At 34.8% G+C, this 24107-nt stretch overlaps 1 protein-coding gene across 1 annotated transcript in view; it reads right to left on the minus strand.

The window, feature by feature from the left end:
* The window catches only part of LOC145266621 (uncharacterized), a 71929-nt gene that overhangs the window by 36793 nt on the left and 11029 nt on the right, over window positions 1-24107 (minus strand). Inside the window, exons 3-7 of the mRNA XM_080122527.1 lie at window positions 22111-22309; window positions 15045-15207; window positions 11744-11938; window positions 3911-4178; window positions 2824-2897 (exon numbers count right to left, since the gene is read on the minus strand). Coding sequence (XP_079978653.1) covers window positions 2824-2897; window positions 3911-4178; window positions 11744-11938; window positions 15045-15207; window positions 22111-22309 — 899 coding nt within the window. The remainder of the gene's footprint in view (window positions 1-2823; window positions 2898-3910; window positions 4179-11743; window positions 11939-15044; window positions 15208-22110; window positions 22310-24107) is intronic.

The raw sequence follows: 24107 nt of genomic DNA on the forward strand, positions 1-24107 counted from the left end.
AGAGAAATTTTTGATGTTGACTTGTGTGATTTCTCCTGGTGAGTAAATAATAATAAAGTTAATTTATTTATTGCGGACTATTATCCGCATCTTTCTTGTCGTTTCACAACGTTTCGGCCAACTATTCCTCTGGTGTTTGTCAGATGGTAACTGCAACGGGATAGGAACTCTGAATCTCCTAATTGCATTCTCAGCAATTACTGCCTTCCATAGTTGTTGTTGTCTCACTACGTTTTTGGGCCAACTAAGCCTCTGGCTGGCTTTGGATAAGATTGAAACCGTTATCTTCAGACAATGCTCAACTGGAACTGTAGAGATTCAACGTCTCTATCAACTATGCCACGGACCCCGAAGGGCGACCAAGGTTGGATATTTTTGGTCTTACAAATCCATGTTCATTTAGTTTATCTGTTTATTATCATGTGTATCTGACCTTCCATTGTTGGGTCCGTCCCAAATGGTATATATTATTTAATCAATTGGTCAACTGCAGTGAGTTCCAGGTGAGCATCAACCCTACCCAAAACTGACCAGAGGATTAGTTGGCCAAAAAAACGTGTTGAGACGACAACTATGGAAGGCAGTAATTGCTGAGAATGCAGTTAAGAGATTTGGAGTTCCTATCCCGCTGCAGTTACCACCTGACGAAGGCCAAAAGAATAATTGGCCGAAACGTCGTGGAACAACAACTATGAAGATGGTGATAACAGTCCACAAACAATTAAATAAAATAAAAATTATACAAATTATTAATTTCAAAAAGAATTCCAAATTAATTCAATAACATTCGGTATGGACCTGACAATTGGATGATCAAATATGAAAAATGTGGATTTAAAAGACCAAAAAAATCCAACCTTGATTGTCCGTGGCACAGTGGATAGATTCCAGGTGAGCATTGTCTGAAGATAGCGGTTCCAATCCCACCCAAAGCCAGTCAAAGAATTAGTTGGCCAAACCGTGGTGAGACAACAACAACTATGGGAAGCAATAATTGCTATGGATGGAGTTGGAGATTCGCTGATGAAGGCCAGCGGAATAGTTGGCCGAAACAACAACTAAAAGATGAGGTTCAGTGGGGGAAGATGTGGCTGGTTACCTTTAATGCATCCAAAACCAAACTGCTATCCTTACATCATCAACGCTCTGATCCCCATCTGGCATCAATTGTGATGGATGGCTCTCATCTGGGTGAGGCCCCGTGTTTTGACAAGCTTCTGGGTTTGACCTTTACTCCTGATCTGAAATGGAACACGTACATCAAGTCTGTTGCCAAGGTCGCTGGAAAGATGGTGGGATCCTTCTACCGCTCCAGAAGATATCTCACTACTGATGCAATTCTCTATCTATATAAAAGCCAAGTACGTCCAAGGATGGAATACTGTTGCCATATCTGGGCAGGAGCTGCTAAAAACAGCCTATCTTGCCTTGACAGAGTACAAAATAGACTTCGTGGCTTAGTGGGGGATGCCCTTTTCTCTACCCTGCAACCTCTCTCCCACAGAAGAGACGTTGCGAGCCTGTCCTTGTTTTATCGTTATTTCCATGGCAGATGCTCGTCTGAACTCCAATCTCTGGTCCCCCCTCGCCAATCTTTCACGAAAAACACCCGTCTAGCTGAATCCACTGTGAAAAATTTCCCCCACTCTATATCTGTGCCTAAATCAAAACGCGGATTCCATGAACAAAGCTTCTTTCTTAGAACTGCACACCTGTGGAACTCTGTTCCGTCTGCCTGCTTCCCTCCGGACTACAACTTGGATGTCTTCAAGTCCAATGTTAACAAATTCCTAATGAACCGCCCCCTTAAGTAAACATTTCAGCAAATCTCCTCACTAACGTAATGTACTTGCAATAACCCTTATCCTTGAGTGGCTTCCGGGCCTTGATAAGTGGTGATCACTGTGTAAAAAAAAAAAAAAAAAGAGGATAATAGTCCGCAATAAATAAAATGAATAAATAATGTAGTATTGGGAATCCCAGCTTAATTGCTATCTAGGTAGTTTTAAAAATAGAAAGTTATGTAAGTATATTTTCATTTCCCATCAGCGAGTTGGCAGGGTCACAAAAGGTTAGGTTTGACAGGTATCAACCTAGAGAGAATGCACCGGAAATTAGGGGTGACACGGGAATTGTGGTCGTAGGCTTCCGGTTGATGACCACATGGGAGAGAGTTGGTTTTAGGCAGCAGAGGAATGCAGATCAGAGATTTCAGGTCTCTCCCGACAATCAGGGTTCGAGATGATAGGCTTGCCTTGAAATAAAAGATTGAAGCTTTAAATCCATCTTGTTGTTTATCAATGCATCTGTCTGCAGTGACCACTTCCCAACGAGATGGCAGACCGGCGACCAGAAGATATCCATTGGCCAAGGCAACCAGGTATGGCACATACCTATACATGGCACATACACATCTCGAAGACTTTCAAGGCAAGAAACGGTGTAAGGATAAGAACACACACATACACATATAACAGTGAACTGCACGTAACATACGTAAGAGCATACACACACACACACACACACACACACACACACACACATATATGTAAGAACACAGACACTTAAAAGTACCCTTAGAAACAAGTAATAGTAAACGTAATAGAAACGTTTAGTTAATAACAAATAAATAGTTAATAAATAAACAGGACAGCAAACGTTTACGGTAACAATAATACTCATCTCAATAATGAATTCTAATTGGTTAAATAATAAAGTATTGGACATTTATTTCATTCATGAATTTATTTCATTCATGATTTTATTTCATTCACGAATTCAATGTAGTAAAGAAATTGAAATATATAGGAGAGTTCCGCTTACCCTTGACAAAGATCCGACGGGAGGACGAACCACAATTTCTGTCGGTTTCCTTTCAAGATGGCATCGAGTAAAAGCTAAGAAGGGGAAAAAATACAGAATTCATTAGAATTTGGCAAATAATCTGAGGTTATTTTTTGCAGAGGTTAAGTAACCAATGAAGTATAACAAGGTTAATACAAGAGTGCTCAATGTCAAAGTAGAGCAGGGTATACTCTTTATTTGTTTTTACATAAGCAGTAATATGTTGCTACACAGTCATGAGCATGTTTCGGTCAGCTCATATGAGCTGTATCGCCTGAAGAGGTCTCTAGTGGCTGGTAACTAGCTGACCGAAACATGCTTATGACTGTGTAGCAACAGGTTACTGCTTAAGTAAAGACAAATAAAGGGTATATATATATATATATATATATATCTATATACTAGATGTACCCGGCGTTGCCCGGTATTAAACGTTACATTAAATTCCTTTAAAAAAATGAATTAAAAAAAAACAAACGGAAAGAAACTGAGACATGCGCATGCGAGTATTAGGTTGTTTTATTTCTAAACAGTTCACTTCTTGTAAATAAATTAAAAAAAAAGTACTCGCACTGAGATCGAAACCAGTTACTCAAGTAAGATAACCATTAGGCCAGCTTGCCACGACTTTAAAAATTGTTTTCAACCTTCATGATACGGTTAACAAAGAGATAAAAATCCAATAACCCCCAAATACCAATTTTTCTATTTTGACCCCTTAGCAAACCATTTTTTTTTTCAGATGAAAACCGATTAGAATGTTTTCCATATGTCTGAATACCCTATATTTTTAAGTCTGTAGATCAAAAATTTGTTGAGTATATAGGTTGAGAAATCCCCACACACATATTCTCACTTATAATATCGCATGGCCAAATAATCAGGAATCGATAAAATTGAGTCAAAACAAATGTTACACTCGTGCAAAAGAAAAAAATGCACCAAAAATCTGGACATCTAAGGTTAGTGCATTTATTTAAAAAATTGAATGATTTGTATCTTCCGACTACTATTCATCCATTAATTATGGATTAAATTATGTTTGAAGAAAAAGAGAATTATTTACCATTTTCTATTTCCTCACAGAATTCCTTGTACCTGACTTTCCCGTCGACCGTTCGATAGGCTTCAATAATTTGCTGCCAGTCTTCTGGTCCGAGTCTCGCTTCTTTCCCGACAGCCATCTTTAGCGCCGCCATGAACTGGTTTTCTGTGATGGCACCGCACTTGTGCTTGTCGTAATCTTTGAAGAAATCCGTCGTTCGAATTCCATACTTGAACACTTGCACCTTAATGTTCTCGATCGTCTCAGCTAAAGATGGATTATATTGCATCTGTTTCATAAAGAAGAAAATGATGGAAAAAATAAATAAAAATACAGAATAGTTAACACTGGAGACATCGTGAAATAACCTCCCCTCTAAAAAAAAAAACAATATATAATTTATATTACAATAGAAAAATGCGAGCATGAAAAGTAATATGGTTAAGCTTAAACATGGAAAAGTAAAGAACTAGTTGTTAAAACTGGAAAAGAAAAGGACAAGATTTTCTAGTAAAAATTATAATGAATTTATAACTTAAAATATCGCAGCATTAAGAATTGATTATATAATGCTATAAATTGAATTTAAAAAAATTCTTAATGCTGCAATATTTTAAGTTATAAATTTATTATAATTTTTACTAGAAAATCTTGTCCTTTTCTTTTCCAGTTTTAACAACTAGTCCTTTACTTTTCCATGTTTAAGCTTAACCATATTAATTTTCATGCTCGCATTTTTCTATTGTAATCCATGATTTTTCCAGGCTTTCAATAAATTCACTTGTTCTTTGTTTAATTTCAGTCTTATTTTTTTGCCCCCATAAACACATGTGTACGAACAATGTACAGCATTCGTCTGCTTTCAATAACCCCCACCCCCACCCAATTATCTCCTTTTGATACTTTCATTCTCTCTGTCACTTTTTACTTCTCTTTTTTGCGACAGCAGTGAATTAATAGCAACAGTAGTCGCTGAAGCGACATGGTTGCTATGGAAACCAGGCATAAAAAGCGTCGCTCACCTCCTTACATATTTTTACGATTTTGAACACCAGAAAATTCACCATAACTTTTGTTTTACTGAACGAAAATTGAACATTTTTTTTTTTTACACAATATAGCTGAGAAGGTGATCCATAAACTGTAATAATTTTTTGAAATTTGGTCGAAAAATGAGTGAGCGGTGAAGCTTTAAAGCAGTTCTAAATGAGTAAAACTGCCACTTAACCATAGATTCAAAACACAGTCGTGCTTGAATGATAAAACGTATTGGAATGAAACTTTTTACTGAAACCATAAAGTTTTAGTTTCTGGACTTTTTGAGATGATGATTGATTATTTGGATCATTCGAACTCCTGTTCTCATCTTGATGATGTTGCTTCTTTTTTTTTTTTTTACATAGGCATCACCGCTTATCAAGGTCCAAAGACCACTCGAGGATAAGGGTTAAGAGTGTCAATTGGACAATATAGTAATCGTTAGTAATGGAAATTCGGTAAATTTGTTAACTTATATGGAACGGCTCATCAAGAACTTGTTTATGTTGGACTTGAAGACAACCATATTGTAGTTAGCTAGAAAGCAGGAAAACAGAAGACAATTCCACAGGCGTGCAGTTCTAAGAAAGAAGCTTTTTTCATGGAATCTACGTTTAGGTTTAGACACAGATAAAGAGTGGGGGGAATTGTTGATAGTGTTTTCTGCTAGACGAGTGTTTCTTGTGAAAGTTTGACGAGGGGGGGGGGTCCATAGATTGAAGCTCAGTCGAGCACTTGCTATGAAAATTCCAAAAGTTGGATTCCAGAAAGGATTGCATATTTTATTAATGATTCCATGAGTGATTCCATTTTTTTTTTTTTTTGGAGGGGGTAGGGTATCACTTTGTATAATAAGATATTTTTTACCCTTATTTATGCTGCCATTCAATGAATTTAAAATGAAATTTCTTCATATTATTTCGATTCTTTGGATTATTGTTCTCATCTTGAGTGTTATTTTCACAACATTTCGGTCGATGTAACCTTCGGCCTTTTTTTCAGATGTTTCTTGTCGAATTCGGTTTCAGTGCAATACTCAAAATACAATTGCGAATTACTTAGGACTTCAGGAGGTGACGGTGGTCAAACGGTTAAAAACACAGACTGACAACCTGAGTGTTCCAAGTTCGAATCCAGTTCGTTCCGCAAAAAATAATTTTCATTTAGGATGTTGGCAACCTTCATGTGGTCCCTCCTTTAAGTACCTGGTGTCTTTCTAGAAAGAATTCTTACTAAAAAAATCGGGGAAAATCTTCAGAGTCATGCAATATGATGATGACTTAGGACTTCTACTTGGTCATGGCTGACGGAATGAGAGAATTTTTGAGATGAGGATTGATTAGTCACATCATTCGAACTACTGTTTTCATCTTGATAATTTAGTTGGATTGCAGAAAGGATTGTGAATTTTATTAATGACTAGCCTGGCTGCCTGGCGTTGCCCAGGTGTTTGAAGGTATCTGTTGAGCAAAAAAAAAAAAAAAAAGTGGCAGTAGGCAGGCAGGCTCGAACTCGTAAGTTTAAATTAACCGGAAGTGACAAAGGTTTAAATTAAGGCTAGTCAATCGAAAAGAAGGGATGACTTTCAAAAATTCGGTGAAAAAAGCGACACCTCCTTGTAGAAAAGTGCCCAGTTGAGGGTGAAGGAATGAATGTTTTTAGCCAATTTTTCGATATTTGTCATCCGAAGAGTCGAGATTCAAAATGATACCGACCTCGTGAAAATCTGTTGCCTCTGTCAAAAGTTTTAGGCAGACATACAAACATACATGCATACATTTAAACAGACGGGTGAGATTTATATTATAGACTAGTGGGGGTTGCCCCCTCCCCTAAAAAAACACTTAAATATATTTTAATTCATGCAGATTTCGTATTTATTATTACAGAGACAAGTCTCTATTAAATATTACATTGTATCTAATATATAGTACCGATTTCCAAAGTTAAAAAAAAAAAAAAAGACGACTTGGGCTCCATCAGCTAGAATTGAAACCAAAACATTTAGCGCCCCAGCAGTGTTCCCTACCGATGTAGCTATCGAGAAATAAGTAAGAAAGATTTAATATTAAATGACTTGAAGAAATGAATTTAATTTGGGCATGCGCAGAAAGAAGTAAAAATATGTCGGCAAGTTAAAATTAACATTTTACATTTCAACTTGCTAACATATTTCTGTACGCGTTATTCATCCATCCAAACAAAGATTTTACTTGTTATAAACCATCCTTAGTGTATGATTACTATTTCCTGTTAATTTCGGTGTTATGTGACCAGCAGGGCTGTGACAACAGCATATTCTTTTAATTCTTTTGGCTCTCAAGTATGTATCCGACACAGTAAGACACAATCAACCGAGAACCACATCAGTCTATATAAAAACATATAAGATATTAACGGATATATACTCGAGAGTCAAAATAATGAAAAGAATATGCTGTTGTCACAGCTATAGTGATCAGTAGTTTAATAGTTTAGCGGGTAAATATCTACACAGACAGACACATCTACTGTTTTTTTTTATATAGATTCCATGGGTGATTCCATTTTTTTGAGAATCACTCTCTCTCTCTCTCTCTCTCTCTCTCTATATATATATATATATATATATATATATATATATATATATATATATATATATATATATATATAAATTACAATAAGTTTACCAAGGTAATCAAAATGGTAAACTTAAAATATATTATAAATATTAAAGAGTTAATATTTACAAGTAAAATAAACTCAGCCAGATGTAAAAGCTCAATAAAACCGAAAAGGAAATAGAGCTTATAATATGAACAAATGATTAATAAAACATGTTAAAAGACATCTTGAAAAAGAGTTAAAAACATATTTAATTTAAAAAAAAAGGAAACACAAGATAAGTGGATAGTCCTTAATCCGCGGAGTTTCGAAGAAATACTCTTCTTCGAAACTCCGTGGATTAAGGACTATCCACTTATCTTGTGTTTCCTTTTTTAAAATTAAATATGTTTTTAAGTCCTTTTCAAGATGTCTTTTAACATGTTTTATTAATCATTTGTTCATATATATATATATATATATATATATATATATATATATATATATATATGAGAAGGTAATTATTACTCTTATTTATTTTGCTAATCAAGGAATTTATAATGGAATCTTTTTTTGTATTATGTGGATTCTTCGGACTACTGTTCTCATCTTAAGTGTTACTTTCACAACTTTTCGGTCAATGTAACCTCCGACCTTCTTCAGACGTATCTTATCAAACGACTATGTAGCAGTCCTAAGTAATTCATAATTTTATTTTGAATGTCGCCCGCACTGAGGATTGAACCTTCAACCTCCAAAAGGATGTAATTTTATAACTGAATTTTAACAAGTACTTTATCCACTACGCCAATGGACTTGGAGATCGAGTTTGGTAGAGAATTTCATTCTAATGCGTTTTATATAAATTATGTTTATTTTTGTTTTGTTGTTTGCTTAAGAGTTATCCAATGTTAACTATTCAGTACTTTGACTGAACAAAATGCAACAGCAAGGAGAAAAAATGACACGGGCAGCACACTTTGTTGGGGACTTTTGCTTAAAAAACAAAAGAAACAATCTCTTCTGCCAAGCGTTATGGAATGAATGAACTTAGTGCACTTGCATCTCCTCAATATTAACTCGACTAGCAGCAAAATCTTACCCCTTTACTGTAGAGGTCCTCAGAAAGCTTGGAAAAATTTCTACTCAAATCACTTTTTTGCTCGAACCCTGCTTGCCTTTTGAATCCCACTCCTTCTCATTGTTTCCACGATTGTACTAAGATATAAAAATTTAAATGTAATGTGAACAAGCATCTTGCTGCACAACTCCTCTACTTAAGATACCTGATATAAACATCTGATGAACGAATAATTTATATAACAACATAAAAATGTGCCAGCTTAGAGGCCTTTGTAGAATCGATGCTGGTTATGAAGCAAAAGTTGGCTTTGTGGCTGGGTTCAAATCTTATGATCATCAGGAATTGTTACCCTACACTGATGATTGCGTAAGCATAAAACACTAGTGTCTGTAGGTAAAAATGAATAATTAATATATATATATATATATATATATATATATATATATATATATATATATATATATATATATAAATAAGTTCAGGTTTGAAATGTTCAAAAGTAGGGACTAATGAATACGTTGTTGTTAGATAGTGCTCGATAACAAGAGCAAAATATTTTTTATTATTTATTCGAGGGTAAACAGTTACACTTGGTCGCTACAAACAGCCATCTGTTTCAGTCAATGAGACTTCCTCAGGCGACCATGAATCATTCGATGCGAAAGAAAATTTTTTTTTTCTCCCTTTTTTCTGTAGCAAATGGTTCAGGGCTGCCTGACGAAATCTCATTAACTGAAACAGATGGCTGTTTGTAGCGACTAAATGTAACTGTTTACCTATCAAATAAATAATATATATATATATATATATATATATATATATATATATATATATATAACTAGCTGGACGCCTGGCATTACCTGGTCATACAATATGCTTAAACATGATATTTAAATTTATGTAGCTTGCATATGTATTATTATAATTTAAAAGAATCTTTTTCCTCCTAATTTATTTTGGCTTAGATTGTCTGACGAGATCGGCAGGATAATTATATATATATATATATATATATATATATATATATATATATATATATATATAGTGCTTCTTAGCATTGGTTCCTATTTACTTACCTCTCCACGAAGGCAGAGTTAGACACAAGGTCAGTTTTTAATGTGGGAGAAAATCCGGCTCCTCAAAAAGGGACACTCTATATTAGAGGCTTTGTCTAGATTAGATGGTACTTGTGCAGATTGGTGATTATTCAAACCAACGCATTTCAGGTGAAAACATTATGTACTTACGTGTCACGTCAAAATTAGTATAAATTCCAAAGATTACGCAAAATGATCCACTACAAAAATAATTTACAAGTAAAAATAAATGTGTTTATCATACTGACTTATCTCCCTTGACTTAAATTGACTTAAATTAAGGGTACGCCATTTTTTAACACAAAATGTCAGAACGTAATTGTGAATGATTTCTTTTATTAAAAATACATTTAGCAAATCTTACTGGATCATTTTTCATAACTTTTCGATTTTATACTAATTTCGACACGACACATAAGTACGTAATAATGTTTTTATCTTAAATGCGTTGGTTTAAAACAAAGGTCGGCAACCTCTGATACGTGAGCCAAATCCGGCCCTTGAATGAATTTTTTCTGGCTCACCACTTTCCTCCACTTACAGATGTTTTTGTAAAATATGTTTTCTTTTTTTTTTTTGGATGGGGAACGATATTACTGTAGTAAAATAATTGATATCGTTTAAATATAATCATATATTTAACTAGCGGGACCTGTGGAAATTCCACAGCGGTATCTTTAATATGTAATATATTGCTGTTGGGCATTCTGTGGTCGTCCAGCGTGAATGGAGACCCCACAATACTATTGTAGCCCTTTTGTTAAAAGTATTTATCTAAGTAATCTGGTTACTGTAGCGTCACAATATATCTGGTTATTACAGTTTATCTCCAATATCCTTATAGAAGTCTGTGACATATTTCCATTGTATGGACGCCCGGCGCCAACGGAAACCTCACAATATCATCCTACCATCTTTAGACAGAACAGATACTATCCTTGGATCTTAGGCAGAAGACCAAGAAGGTATATTTTAGTTTCACATACGGCCCAAAAGTGACATACTTAAAAAAATTTAATTTAATTTTTTTTTTTAATTACATCTTCAGTAATCGGGAGATCCTATTTATTAAAAAAGGGGGATAGAAGGTGATAACTAGGGCTGTGACAACAGCATATTCTTTTCATTGTTTTGACTCTCGAGTGTATATCTGTTGATATCTTATATGCTTTTATATGAGCTAATGTAATATCTTTTTTTTTTCTTTAGTTTTATGATTTATTTTATTGTATTATTTTATATTAATATCAACAAGATACAATTGATTCAAACTTTTCAACAGGGATTGTAGATATATCCTGAACCAACAGAATAACTATATTTTACGTAATAATAACATTATAAACATTTTTGTATTAGGGTGTATAAACACCGCATGGGACTAACCATGTTTGAAACATCAATGTGACCAACGCAAGGACAAATGGTGATGGTGATTACTAGGGCTAGGACAACAGCATATTCTTTTCGGTGTTTTGACTCTCGAGTGTGTATCTGTGGATATCTTATATGCTTTTATATAGAGTGATGTGGTTCTCGATTTATTAACTGTATCTAACTGTGTCGGATATATACTCGAGAGTCAAAACAATGAAAAGAATATGCTGTTGTCATAGCCCTAGTGATAACATACTACGAACATTAAATTAGCGTATCTGTATACGAATTTAATGTCCCTAGTAAGTTATCACCTTGTATCCTTCTGTTTAATAAATAGGATCTCCCGATCAAATAACTTATAATTTGGAAACCGTGACACACGTGCGTACGTTAAAGGTATTACGGTATTAATATATCGAATACTTGTTTTTTTTTTAATCCACAGAAAATTTACTTACATATTTGATAACATTGTTGTCCCACATGACAATCTAGCCAAAGTTTTTTAACCCTTACGCCAAAAAAGGTTTCCGATTTCTGGTTTGAAAGACTACCAATCTACACAAGCAACAGATTTCTCCTTTCCTGACTGAGGAAGTTTGCCTCGTATTTGCTAATTTTTGAAAACTGAAAGTAAAAATTTAAAAAAAAAAAAAAAATACTCGGACTTACACTTGCGGAATGGACTCCCTGCAATTCTGCTGGGATTTTGAGATGATCGTCCATTTTTTCATAGATGTTCATGACATCATTGTATAATTTGAGGTAGTCCACAAGGCCCGGTTCATTTGGGACAATATAAGTTTGCACCAGGAAGAGAATGTCGTCTGCCCCAGTGTCAGGAAATGGTGGAAAATTCTGATGAAACTATGAAAAAAAATAAAATAAAATAAAAAATAAATAAATAAAAACAAAAAGAAAATTCATGGAAAATAAACCCAATTCCGAAAAAGTTTAAAAATAAAAAAATATACTTGTGTCCCCACGAGGGTAAAATTAGGTCGGTTTTTAATATGGGGAACATTTAGTCACTCAAAAAGGATTACAAAAAATAAATAAATAAATAAATAAATAAAAACTGCCTCAGGCTTGAAGGATTTCTCCTTTGCTGATCGAGAAAGAAAAGATGAAGTGTCGTATTGTAAAATAGTCGTTACATTCGAACTGTTTTCAAAGCTCTCTCGGACCCCGTCGCAAACGAACAAACAAACAAACAAACAAACAAACAGGAAATAAATCTGATTCGGCTTTTCTTTATGTTTTAACACAAGTCGTTTATTGCCATTACTTTCGAAACAATGCTTGCTTTTTGTTATTTATTTTTTTTTACTGTTCATTTCGTCTGCCATGAGATTAACAAAACCCCGTCGTCTCGACACCAGCTTAAAAGTCTCTCGGCGCCACCACGGGGTCACATGTCCATCTCGCCAGTACACACTTTTCTTCTCTCTCCGACCATGTGCCGTCCTTTTTTTTCTTCCTTTTTCACAAGCCCATGCATACTTGCTAATTTGCATATGTCCTCAAATGACTGCTGCTGCTACTAATACCTTCACTAGCCATCTATCCTTCGGCTGCTGCTAATATTTTCACACATGCTCATACATGCTCTGTTACAGCGTCAGGACAGATACTACACTTTGCTCCTAGCCAAAAAAAGCCAAGGCACATTAAAATTGCAGAGTAAAGCACATTCTAGATAGACAGAAAATCCTATATCAAATTAATAATTCTCAAGTCTGACATATAGATAGAGTTACTAATAAAAAAATTCTGATTTTTATAAAGTACTAACCTTCAAATAGCAGGTGTACAAAAAATTGAGAGCAGTCAGATTAATAATTTACAAATTATTTAAGTAAAACTATTGTTGTCAATTTTCCAAACAATGAAAAAAAAATCTGTATTTTTTTTGCTGATAAAGCATTGATTTCTGATGTGACAAAAATACTATTCAAGCAAGGCATTATCTTCATAAGTATTTTTTAGACCTTGCTTCGTTGAGTGAGATAGTAGAGAAGTTGAAGATTTTTATTTTATTTTTTATAAGGGAGAGTCACCGCTTATGAAGGCCCGAAAGCCACTCGAGGATAAGGGATAATGAGTGTACGGTGGTCACCGGGACAACAGCGTAGTAATTGTTAGTGGTTGAAATTGGGTACAATGTGATTACTTAAGGGGACGGCTCAACAAGAACTTGTTTAGATTGGACTTGTAGACAACTATGTTGTAGTAAGCTGGAAAGCAGGTCAGTGGAACAGAGTTCCACAGGTGGGTAGTTTTAGAAAAGAAGCCCAAAGTGACCAAAGAAACAAACATCAGCAGGCAAGGTTTTGTCCTCCATATTTCAAGGAGTTTTTTTGCATTAATATGTTACAATAGATGAAAAGTGGATGCAACACGTCATTGTAGAGTCAAATCGGCATATATATATGCATACATATATATATATATACTAGCATGGGTGTCCGGCGTTGCCGAGTGTTTGAAAGTGTGTGTTGAGCAAAAACAAAAAAAAGTGGTAGTAGGAAGGCAGGCTCGAACCCGTACTGCAAAGGAGGAAAAGAATGGGGGGAAAAAACGTGACGTCTTTGCTGTTACGACAACCGCCAAACCAGAAGTGACGTAGGTTTAAATTAAGGCTAGACAATCGAAAAAAGGGGATGAATTTCGAAGATATCGACGAAAAAAGCGACCCCTCCCTGTAGAAAAGTGCCTAGTTGAGGGTGAAGATATTAATGTGTTTAGCCAATTTTTCAGTATTTGTCATCTGAAGGGTCGAGCTTCAAAACGATACTGATCTTGTAAAAATCCGTCACCTCTGTCGAAAGTTTTAGGCAGACATGCATACATACATAAATACATTTATATATTTGTAGCTCAAATTTTCGACCCAAACCCATTAAAAAGTTTGCCCTATCTCTGAATACCCTTTATGTATAATTTCAAATGTTTAGACCAGAAATTGTTTGAGTAATTTGGTAGAGATCGCAGACGTAAACTTTTTTTAAAAACTTTGCCCCCTATTATGACCTCTTAACATTTATTGTTTTGGGCTCAAATCAAGTTATTAAGTTAGATCCATGTCCAAGGAACCTATATCTAAAATTTCAATTGTTTAGACCCAAAATTGTCGGAGGAGTTTGGTAGAGTTCTCAAAGGTAAAATCGTTGAACTTTGACCCCTTAACAGCCAAATTTCTGGCCAAAAGCGAATTAGAAAGATTTTTCCAAATCTCAGTACCCTGTATATCAAATTTAGAGTCTGTAGACTGAAAATTGACAGAGTTATTGCGTAGGGAAATGTACACAGACAGTCAGACAGACAGACACACACACACACACACACACAGACACTTTCACTTTTATAGATATACTAGTATTTCAGTCCGGTGTTACCCGAGTGTTTGGAGGTGTATGTTGAGCAAAAAAAAAAAAAGCGGTCAATTTTTTAAACTTTGACCCCTATTATGACCTCTTAACATTTATTGTTTTGGGCTCAAATCAAGTTATTAAGTTAGATCCATGTCCAAGGAACCTATATCTAAAATTCCAATTGTTTAGACCCAAAATTGTCGGAGGAGTTTGGTAGAGTTCTCAAAGGTAAAATCGTTGAACTTTGACCCCTTAACGGCCAAATTTCTGTCTGAAAACCGATTAGAAAGATTTTCCCAAATCTCAGTACCCTGTATATCAAATTTCGAGTCTGCAGACTTAAAATTGACAGAGTTATTGCGTAGGAAAATGTACACAAACAGACACACAGAAAAGTTCAAATTTATATATATAATAGATAGATATATAAATGTTAAAATGTATGTAGAAAGAGAGAAGTTTAAAACAAAATGGTGCACACATTTTAAAACTCCTTTACTTTGCTGACTATGCACCCGGGCAACATCGAGTAGCCCTGCTCGTCACAAATAAAGAATCTACTAAATTTTCCAAATGTTTTTTTTTTTTTTTCAACTCACTTGACTTTCTGTCACCCTGCCAGTGTTGTCGGTGTCAAAATCCTTGAAAGTCTTTCGGATGCAGAGTCCGTGCGTCTCGTAAGATGCGGCCAAGTTGTACAGAAGTCTGTAGAGTTTCGCCGAAATCGGACCATGTTGATTTCCTTCAAATTCTTCTTCCAGACTAATATATTTTAAAAAAATAAATAAAAAGATGGAGAAACCATAAAAATAGTGAAAAAAAAAAAAATTTTAATTGTTGTGCAATTATTTTTTTTTTAGAAATTTTAAAATGAGGATTGATATTTCTATTATTTGGATGTTTCACCTTCAATTCTATTTCCACAACGTTTCACGAGGACCGGATAAATTACTTGGTAAAATTCACTTGTAAGTTACATTCTTCCAGAGGTTGAAGGTTTGATCCTCAGTGCGGGCGACACTCAAAATACAATTGTGAATGAGAACATGAAGTAAATAAAGTTTTTTATATATAAGTTATGTCTCGGAAGTAGAGTGAAAAGCACATCTTATTTTTCTTTTATTAATATTATTTTTTCCTTGTACACATTTTTGTAAATTATTCCATGGATTTCTGCCTTTGGATTATTATGGACCACCTTCTTCCAATTACGGGATTTCCTTGGATTTTACTTGTACAAATGGAAATTCTTTTAACTTTCTTGAAGTTTTACATTTGGATTTTACCGTCACTGGATTTTTTATCTTCCACCAGACTATCCATTAATGTGTAATCACCTTTTTCTTTACCATAATCCCTCTGCTTAACTTATTTTGTTTTCAAGTAAGATCTTTGACTTACTTGTTGTTTCATCAAATACTTCTGCATGCAAAATCCGATCCCGCATTTTGCTAATTCCTACCCTCTGATTAGAAGGAGAGTATTTCTTCGAAATTCCGCGGATTAAGGACTATCCATTTATCTAGTGTTTCCTTTTCAGATTAAATATGTTTTTAACTCATTTCAAAGTGTTTTTTAACATATTTTATTAACTGTTTGCTCGTATATATATATATATATATATATATATATATATATATATATATATATATATTCAGAATGTGAGAGAATGTATATAATAAATTCCACAGCCAAACAACGTCGCAGCCCACAAGAGCCATGACAGTCAAAGAACCGGAAGTCCAAGACTCGAGTTTCGCCCTCATTTGGGCTAATCAGTTAGACACATCCGAACTCAGGATTCGAAACCCGAGCCTCTTGCATGCAAGGCAAGCACTCTACCAACTGAGCAAACGCCCTGCACACAAGAATTTCAATTAACCAACACAGATCAAGCAAACCGCGCCAAAATCCGACTGTGAAATGAACTTACTACGTCTCAACAAGGGACGCGGTCATCCAACCAGCTAATAACCCCAAGCCGATGTCTCACAAGTAGGAGTTTTAACTCGAAAGGACGATGCCATCCAGCAATACTAACCAAGCGAGCAACTTATGATAGGATTTTCAGAATGTGAGAGAATGTATATAATAAATTCCACAGCCAAACAACGTCGCAGCCCACAAGAGCCATGACAGTCAAAGAACTGAGTTCGGATGTGTCTAACTGATGAGCCCAAATGAGGGCGAAACTCGAGTCTTGGACTTCCGGTTCTTTGACTGTCATGGCTCTTGTGGGCTGCGACGTTGTTTGGCTGTGGAATTTATTATATATATATATATATATATATACATACAAAGAAATCACCACTTATCAAGGCCAGAGGGCCACTCGAGGATAAAGATTAATGAGTGTACAGTGGTCAAGGGGAACATGTCAGTCATCGTTAGTAGTGGAAATTTGGTAAATTGGATTACTTAAGGGACAGCTCATGAAGAATTTGTTTACGTTGGACTTGAAGACAACCATATTGTAGTCAGTTGGAAAGCAGGAAAACGGAACAGATTTCGAGAGTAGTGCAGTTCTACGAAAGAAGCTTTGTTCATGGAATCTACGTTTAGGTTTAAGCACAGATAAAGAGTGGGGGAAATTATTGATAGTGGTTTCAGATAGACGAGTGTTTGTTCGATAAAAAGATTCTTGACTTTGACAAGATACACTTGAAAATGTTCGAAGGCTACATCGGTCGAAACATTATGAAAATAACGCTCAAGATGAGAACAGTAGTCCGAAGAATCCGAATAATAAATCCTCATCTAAAAAAATGAAAGCATTTTATTCTGCAAATGGCGTCGTCGTCGTTGACTATAAATAAAGGAATCCCCTTCATTTGATTTTTGTGATTCTTTCTCTTTCAATCTGGAGCACATGGCACGATGGGGGAAAAAGTGTCTGCTTTACTTTAATGCAGTAATGTGCAGGGAACTTTTTTCAGGGCAGGTGCTTAAGTGAAAAAAACCCCCCAAAAAACAAAACGGCAAAAATATAGTAATGGTGAGGTACAGGCCTATAATACATTCCTCTGAAAAGGGCACTTTTAGAACAGGAGTAAAAGGGGCAAGTTTTTTGGGCACCCCCTAGCAATCCCCCTCCCTCTGCACATCCCTGCTTTAATGCATTTAAAGCTTCTCTCTTCTTTCGCCGCAAAGGCTCAGATCCTCACTCTGCCCTTACTGAAATGAATGGGTCTCTCGTTGAGGAAACCACCTGCCTTGATAAGCTACTAAGACCGACCTTCAGACTTTAAATGGAAGACGTACATAAAATCTGCACCAAAGTTGCTGGAAAAATACTTGGAACATTCTACCGCTGCAGAAGGAGGCAATCTTCTATATGTGTGCGTGTGTGTGTGTGTATGTGTGTGTGTGTGTGTGTGTGTATGTATGTGTGTGTGTGTGTGTGTGCGTGTGTGTGTGAGTGTGTGTATGTGTGTGTGTGTGCGTGTGTGTGTGAGTGTGTGTATGTGTGTGTGTGTGAGTGTGTGTATGTGTGTGTGTGTGTGTGAGTGTGTGTGTGTATGAGTGTGTGTGTGTATGTGTATGTGTGTGCGCGCGCGCGTGTGTGTGTGTGTGCGCGCGCGCGCGTGTGCGCGCGCGCGCGTGTGTGTATGTGTGTGTGTGCGCGCGTGTGTGCGTGCGTGTGTGTGCGTGTGCGCGCGCGCGTGTGTATGTGTGTGTGTGTGTGCGCGTGTGTGTGTGCATGTGTGTGTGTGCGCGTGCGCGCGCGCGTGTGTATGTGTGTGTGCGCGCGCGTGTGTGTGTGTGTGTGTATGTGTGTGTGTGTGTGTGTGTGTGTGTGTGTGTGTGTGCGCGCGTGTGTGTGTGTGTGTATGTGTGCGTGCGCATGTGTGTGTGTGCCTCTCTGCATAAGGTTGCAACCAGCAAATTCATGGCGCTGCCAACAAGGCAAAAATTAGTTGTTGATAGGCGGAACTCTGATGCGTACAGAGTGGAATGATAAAATTGTCGCCCTAGAAAAGACGACCTGATTCCATTTCCGTTTGATGAACACTAGTTTTCTTTCTTTTTTTTTTGTGTGTTGTTGACCATCTACTAGTTGGCCAGTTGGTTACAAATCCCAAGAGCGATAGCAGCCTTCTATCATGTCTAAAAATTGCACAATGTTCAACGAGCGAGATTGGAGATGCGCCACTGTAAAACTCATGCTCTCTACCAATCCAAGTTATGACAACAGGACCCTCAGAATGCATTGCTGGATTGTCACAAATAACAGGGATGTACCCAGGGTGAGGGGAAACAGAGTTTCTGGCCTAGGTTATGGTGTTTGGTGTGGTTTCAAGTGAGAGCCACATCATGCCGCCTCACAGTCAGTTTGAAAGTCAACACCAAAGTGTACCTGGATGTAATGAAGAGTGTAATGATCCCCTGATGCAATCAGGTGCCTGCTGGCAGACCCTGGGTGTGCCAGCCTGCAAGTCAAAAGAGACTCAGGCTTGGCTTCAGAAGGAGTGTTACGACTTTGCACCCTTCTCTCACTGCCCCGCCTCCTTCCTTGGCTTGAAGCCGCTGGACTACTTCATTTGGTCATACGTCGGGAACATCACCAACATGACTTCCCACAACACCAAAGCCAGCCTGATCACCACCATCCGCCAAGTATTTCCCAAGCTTCCACCAGTGCTTGTAGAAAAGGCATGCTCTTAGTTCTGAACCTGTATTGAAGTGGTGCTTGAGGCTGAAGGCGGCTACATTGAATAGATGTCAGCTCTACTACATAATTAAATTACCTGAATTGATTTTTTCAATGAAAGTTTTAAAAAAAAGCTGTAGTGTTGTTTTTTTTTTTTTAGGGTGACAGTTTTATCGTTCCACCCTGTATCGTATCAACGCTGGTGTGCCTCAACGATTAATTCTGAACTCAACCCTCTTCCTCATCTTCGTCAATAATCTCCCAAATCACATTCCGACCTGTAGCTGATTGTCTAATGAAGGAAACACGTGGCTGGTTACTTTTATTCCGTAGTTTGGTAAACTTCTTTAACTGACTTTTATTTCACACCTGAAATGCAATACTTCCATCAAATCTGATAAGGTCACTGGAAAAAATGGTCGAATGTCCAGAAAGTAGCTGACTCTGGACACATTCCTCTATCTGTATAAAAATCAAATATGTCCTAAGACAAAAAACTGTTGCCGCATCTGGAGAAATGCCTCTCAGACGCTTTCCTTGATAATGTAAAGACGAATTGGAAATCTAGTGGAAGAAGTGTCCTCTTCTCGTCCCTACAGCCTCTTTCTTGCAGAAGATAGGTTATTAGTCTTTGTTGCAATATTTTTGATCTAATAGGAGGGTATAATCACCGAAAGTTAGGAAAGTTCTATTTATAGACACTGGCGATGAGAACTGACCAATCAAATTGAGCCACGTTCTACTAGCAACCAATCAGACACCAGAATTGCTCCATATCTTTTAACATTCCAGCACATAATTTTTTCGTGTCAGCACGAGAAAGGTCTTTTGCTCTTTGCCTGCGAAATTTTCAAGTCCAAGACTTGTGCAAAACAGCTACCCATCAGAAATTCTTCTGAAATTAAACGTGGATTTTAATTCAAGAGTCTTTCCCTGCATTTATCATTATTTTCATGGTAGGTGCTCGACTGAACTCCAATCTCTGCTTCCACTTCCTTCCCTCTAAAACATTCACAGATAAATCTCGTTTGCCTACAACCATTAAAAATAATTTACCTTTCCTCCGCCGTGTAACTGGAGCTAAATAGGAGTTCCATGAGCAGAGTTTCTTTCCAATAACTATTCGTCTATGGAACACAATACCATGGGACTGCTTCCCATCTAACTACATATCGAACCATCTTCTTAAATAATCGAATTCTGCCTAAGCTCAACTATCGGGTTCAATCATTAGAGTATTGTCGCATTGTCCGCCTGATAAATGAATCTATCCTTATCCTTGAGTAGCCTTTGGTCCTTAATAAGTACTCACTCATGATTTCCATTCAGTCTCATCAGACAATGGATACCCCCTGTAAGGATGACTACACATGCAATGCTGAAACAAATGTTGTGCAATCCCTAACCCTAATCCCTTTTTCTGAGTCAATGCTATCTGATTCCAATGAAATCTAGGATGACTGGAAAAAAAACCGAGATAAGAGGGAAGCACATACAGCACCTGGTATTCCGAAATGGTCGCCCATCTCAGTACTGAATGTTGCTTAATGTTGCTTAACTTTGGTTATCTAACAAGAAACAGTGTGCCATCGTGATCCTTAAATATATAACTGAAGCTATCAGTGATGGGACGATTCTAATATTTCCGATTCCGATACAATTGCCGAATCCGATTCCGATCCTTTGTAAATCATTAAATATTTACCCATGGTTGTTATTTTACTCGATTACCGTGAAAAAAAAAACACCTGTAAAATGTGCAGATATTTTCTCAAATTTAAAAAAAAAATACATTTATGAGGGATGACCTATCGGTTTTAGTTTTACTGGTAGTTTAAAATCAATAATATTTCAAATCAATAACTGTTTAAAATCAGTAAATGTTTAAAATCAATAAATATTTAAAATCAATATTTAAAATCAATAAAATTTTAAAATCAATAATTGTTTAAAATCATAAATATTTAAAATCAATAAATGTTTAAAATCAATAAATATTTAAAATCAATAAATATTTAAAATCAATAAAATTTTAAAATTAATAAATTTTAAAATAAATAATTGTTTAAAATCATAAATATTTAAAATCAATAAATGTTTAAAATCAATAAATATTAAAAATCAATAAATGTTTAAAATCAATAAATTTTAAAATCCTAAATATTTAAAATCAATAATTGTTTAAAATCAATAAATGTTTAAAATCAATAAATATTTAAAATCAATAAATATTTAAAATCAATAAATATTTAAAATCAATAAAATTTTAAAATCAATAAATATTTAAAATCAATAAATGTTTAAAATCAATTAATGTTTAAAATCAATAAATGTTCAAAATCAATAGATGTTTTAAATCAATAAATGTTTTAAATCAATAAATATTTAGAATCAATAAATATTCAAATTAATAAATGTTTAAAATCAATAAATATAAAAATAAAAAAATGTTTAAAATAAAAAAATATTTAAAATCAATAAATGTTTTAAATCAATAAATATTTAAAATCAATAAATGTCTTAAATCAATAAGTATAAAAATAAAAAAATGTTCAAAGCCAATAAATATTTAAAATCAATAAATATTTAAAATCAATAAATGTTCAAAATCAATAAATATTTAAAATCAATAAACATTTATATTTTTATTACTACTACCAACGCTGGAAGATTTTATTTTAAACGAAATCAACTAAAAAAAAAAAAACAATTAAAAGAATCGTTTTTGGCATTGGAAAATAGACACAAATTTTTCTGATTCCGATACCCGCAAAAATTTTGATTTTTTCCAATTCCTGATTTTGATGCTGATTAACTGCCCCAAGATTAGAAAATATACTATTACTCTATTAATTATACCATTGCATTTGATATTCTCAAATGGTCACCCACTTCAGTACTGACCAGGCTTAATTTGCTTAACTTTGGTGATCCAATGGGAACGGATGTGTCCACGTGATTATGTAGTACTCATTACGCATTAGTACGAAAAGAAAAAAAGAAAAAAAACTTACCTTTTATTCTGCGATATTTCCGATATCACAATCGGAACTTCATCAGTGTTCAGTTCATGCTGGTCAATCACAGCACAGAATTTGCGATAGTTAATTTTCTTCTTTTCCGGACATTCATATTTTTCGATCAAAACGGCTTCCTCGTTTTGGTTTAGACTCAAACTGAGAGTTTGGCATAAACAGCGGAAGAACTGATTGGCTGACAAATAAAAAGAATTTTTTTTTTTTTATTATAATAGCGAGTTCCAATCCTCAAAAAATTGAATTTTCATAAAAAAAAAAAAACAATAACTACTTACTTTAAAAAATGTTTTTAATGTCAATTTCAATTAAAAAAACAATGTTATCTTATTGTCATGTCGCAATCAGTTTAATATTAATGCATTATGACATAAAGTACGTAACTTTCGGCCAGGATCAAAGTGTAGTATCTGTTTTTCAGATGCTACACTACACTTTTTTGGTCTCGGTTAATGGAGGAGAAATCCTTCAGGACTGATACATTTTTTTATTTTTTGCTACTGAACAGAGTGCCCTTTTTGGGGAGCTGGTTTCTCCCCACATTAAAAACTGACCTCATGTCTAACTCTGCCCTCATGGGGAGGCAAGTAAAAAAAAAAAAAAAAAAAAACCTTGGCAAATAGATAATTGCATAACATCCGCTATTTTTTAAATTGTAATAAGATGGACTGAGTTACTTCCCCTGACTTATGTATAAACTTGAAAGTTATTTCGAAAACTATTTTAATCAATAATTTATTTTCTGCCTTATTGCTTTTGTAATTTTAGACATGTTATTAAATGCGACATGGCAATTAAGTAGATATTAGTGTTGGGACGATTAATCGGAACATTTTGGAGTATCGGAATCGGTATCAGAATTGGAAGAATTTGTGCCTGTTTCCAATGCCAAAAACGATTCTTTTAATTATCTTTTCATAATTTGATTTTGTTTGAAACAAAATCTTCCACTGCATATAGTAATAAAAAAATAATAAATATTTATTGATTTTCAACTTCCAGTAAGACTAAAATCTAGAGAGAATCCCCTTACAAGTTTGTTTTTACGTTTGAGAAAATATATGCACATTTAACGTGTGTTTTACGGTAATCAGGAAAAAAGTAACAATTTCATAATTAGATATTTAGAGATTAATAAAGAATCGGAATCGATAATTGTATTGGAATCGGAAAAAATATTTGAATCGTCCCATCACTAGTAAATACCATTAGTTTTACTTAAAATTCAATATTTCGATTTTCGAATTTCGCTCTTATAATGAAAAAGCGCTAAAGTTTTTTTGATTTTTTTAAACATAATTTCAATAAAAAACATGCTTTCTTAGTGTTCGTGTTAATATTCACCTAAACCTTTGAATTCGTGAAGTTTTGTTTTTTTCTAAAAAGGGGGTGGGGCGGGGGAGACATCTATCGGTATAAAAAAAAAGAAATAAAAAGAAAGATAATTTTGCATTCTGGAAATAGATTTCTGGATATATCGTCTTTCGTAGTAGTAGTAGTAGTAGTAGTAGTAGTAGCAGTAGCAGTAGCAGTAGTAGTAGTAGTAGTAGTATGATGATGATGATGATTAGTAGTAGTAATAATAATAATAATAATAATAATAATAATAATAATAATAATAATAACAATAATAAATAAATAAATAAATGGTAAATTTTTACGACGACATATTATAAACACCCCAACCTCTCTGTGTTAAGAACAGCTTTCGGAATAAAGACACCCCCCAACCTCAAAAGTCGTTCATAACATGGGGTGATTTGGGGTGTTTATACTACGCTGGGGCAGGTTGTAAAATAATACGAAATAAATAAATAAATAAATAAATAAAATAATAAAATAATACCAAATAAATAAATAAATAAATAAATAAATAATAAAATAATACCAAATAAATAAATAAATAAACTGACGTTATAACTGAGAATTTCGGATGATGTCAATAAAAAATACATAAGTTAAAAAAAAAAAAAAAT

This window comes from Euprymna scolopes, chromosome 41 (assembly GCF_053919585.1).
Source record: "Euprymna scolopes isolate OS-2025 chromosome 41, ASM5391958v1, whole genome shotgun sequence".
In the NCBI taxonomy this organism is placed as follows: domain Eukaryota; kingdom Metazoa; phylum Mollusca; class Cephalopoda; order Sepiida; family Sepiolidae; genus Euprymna; species Euprymna scolopes.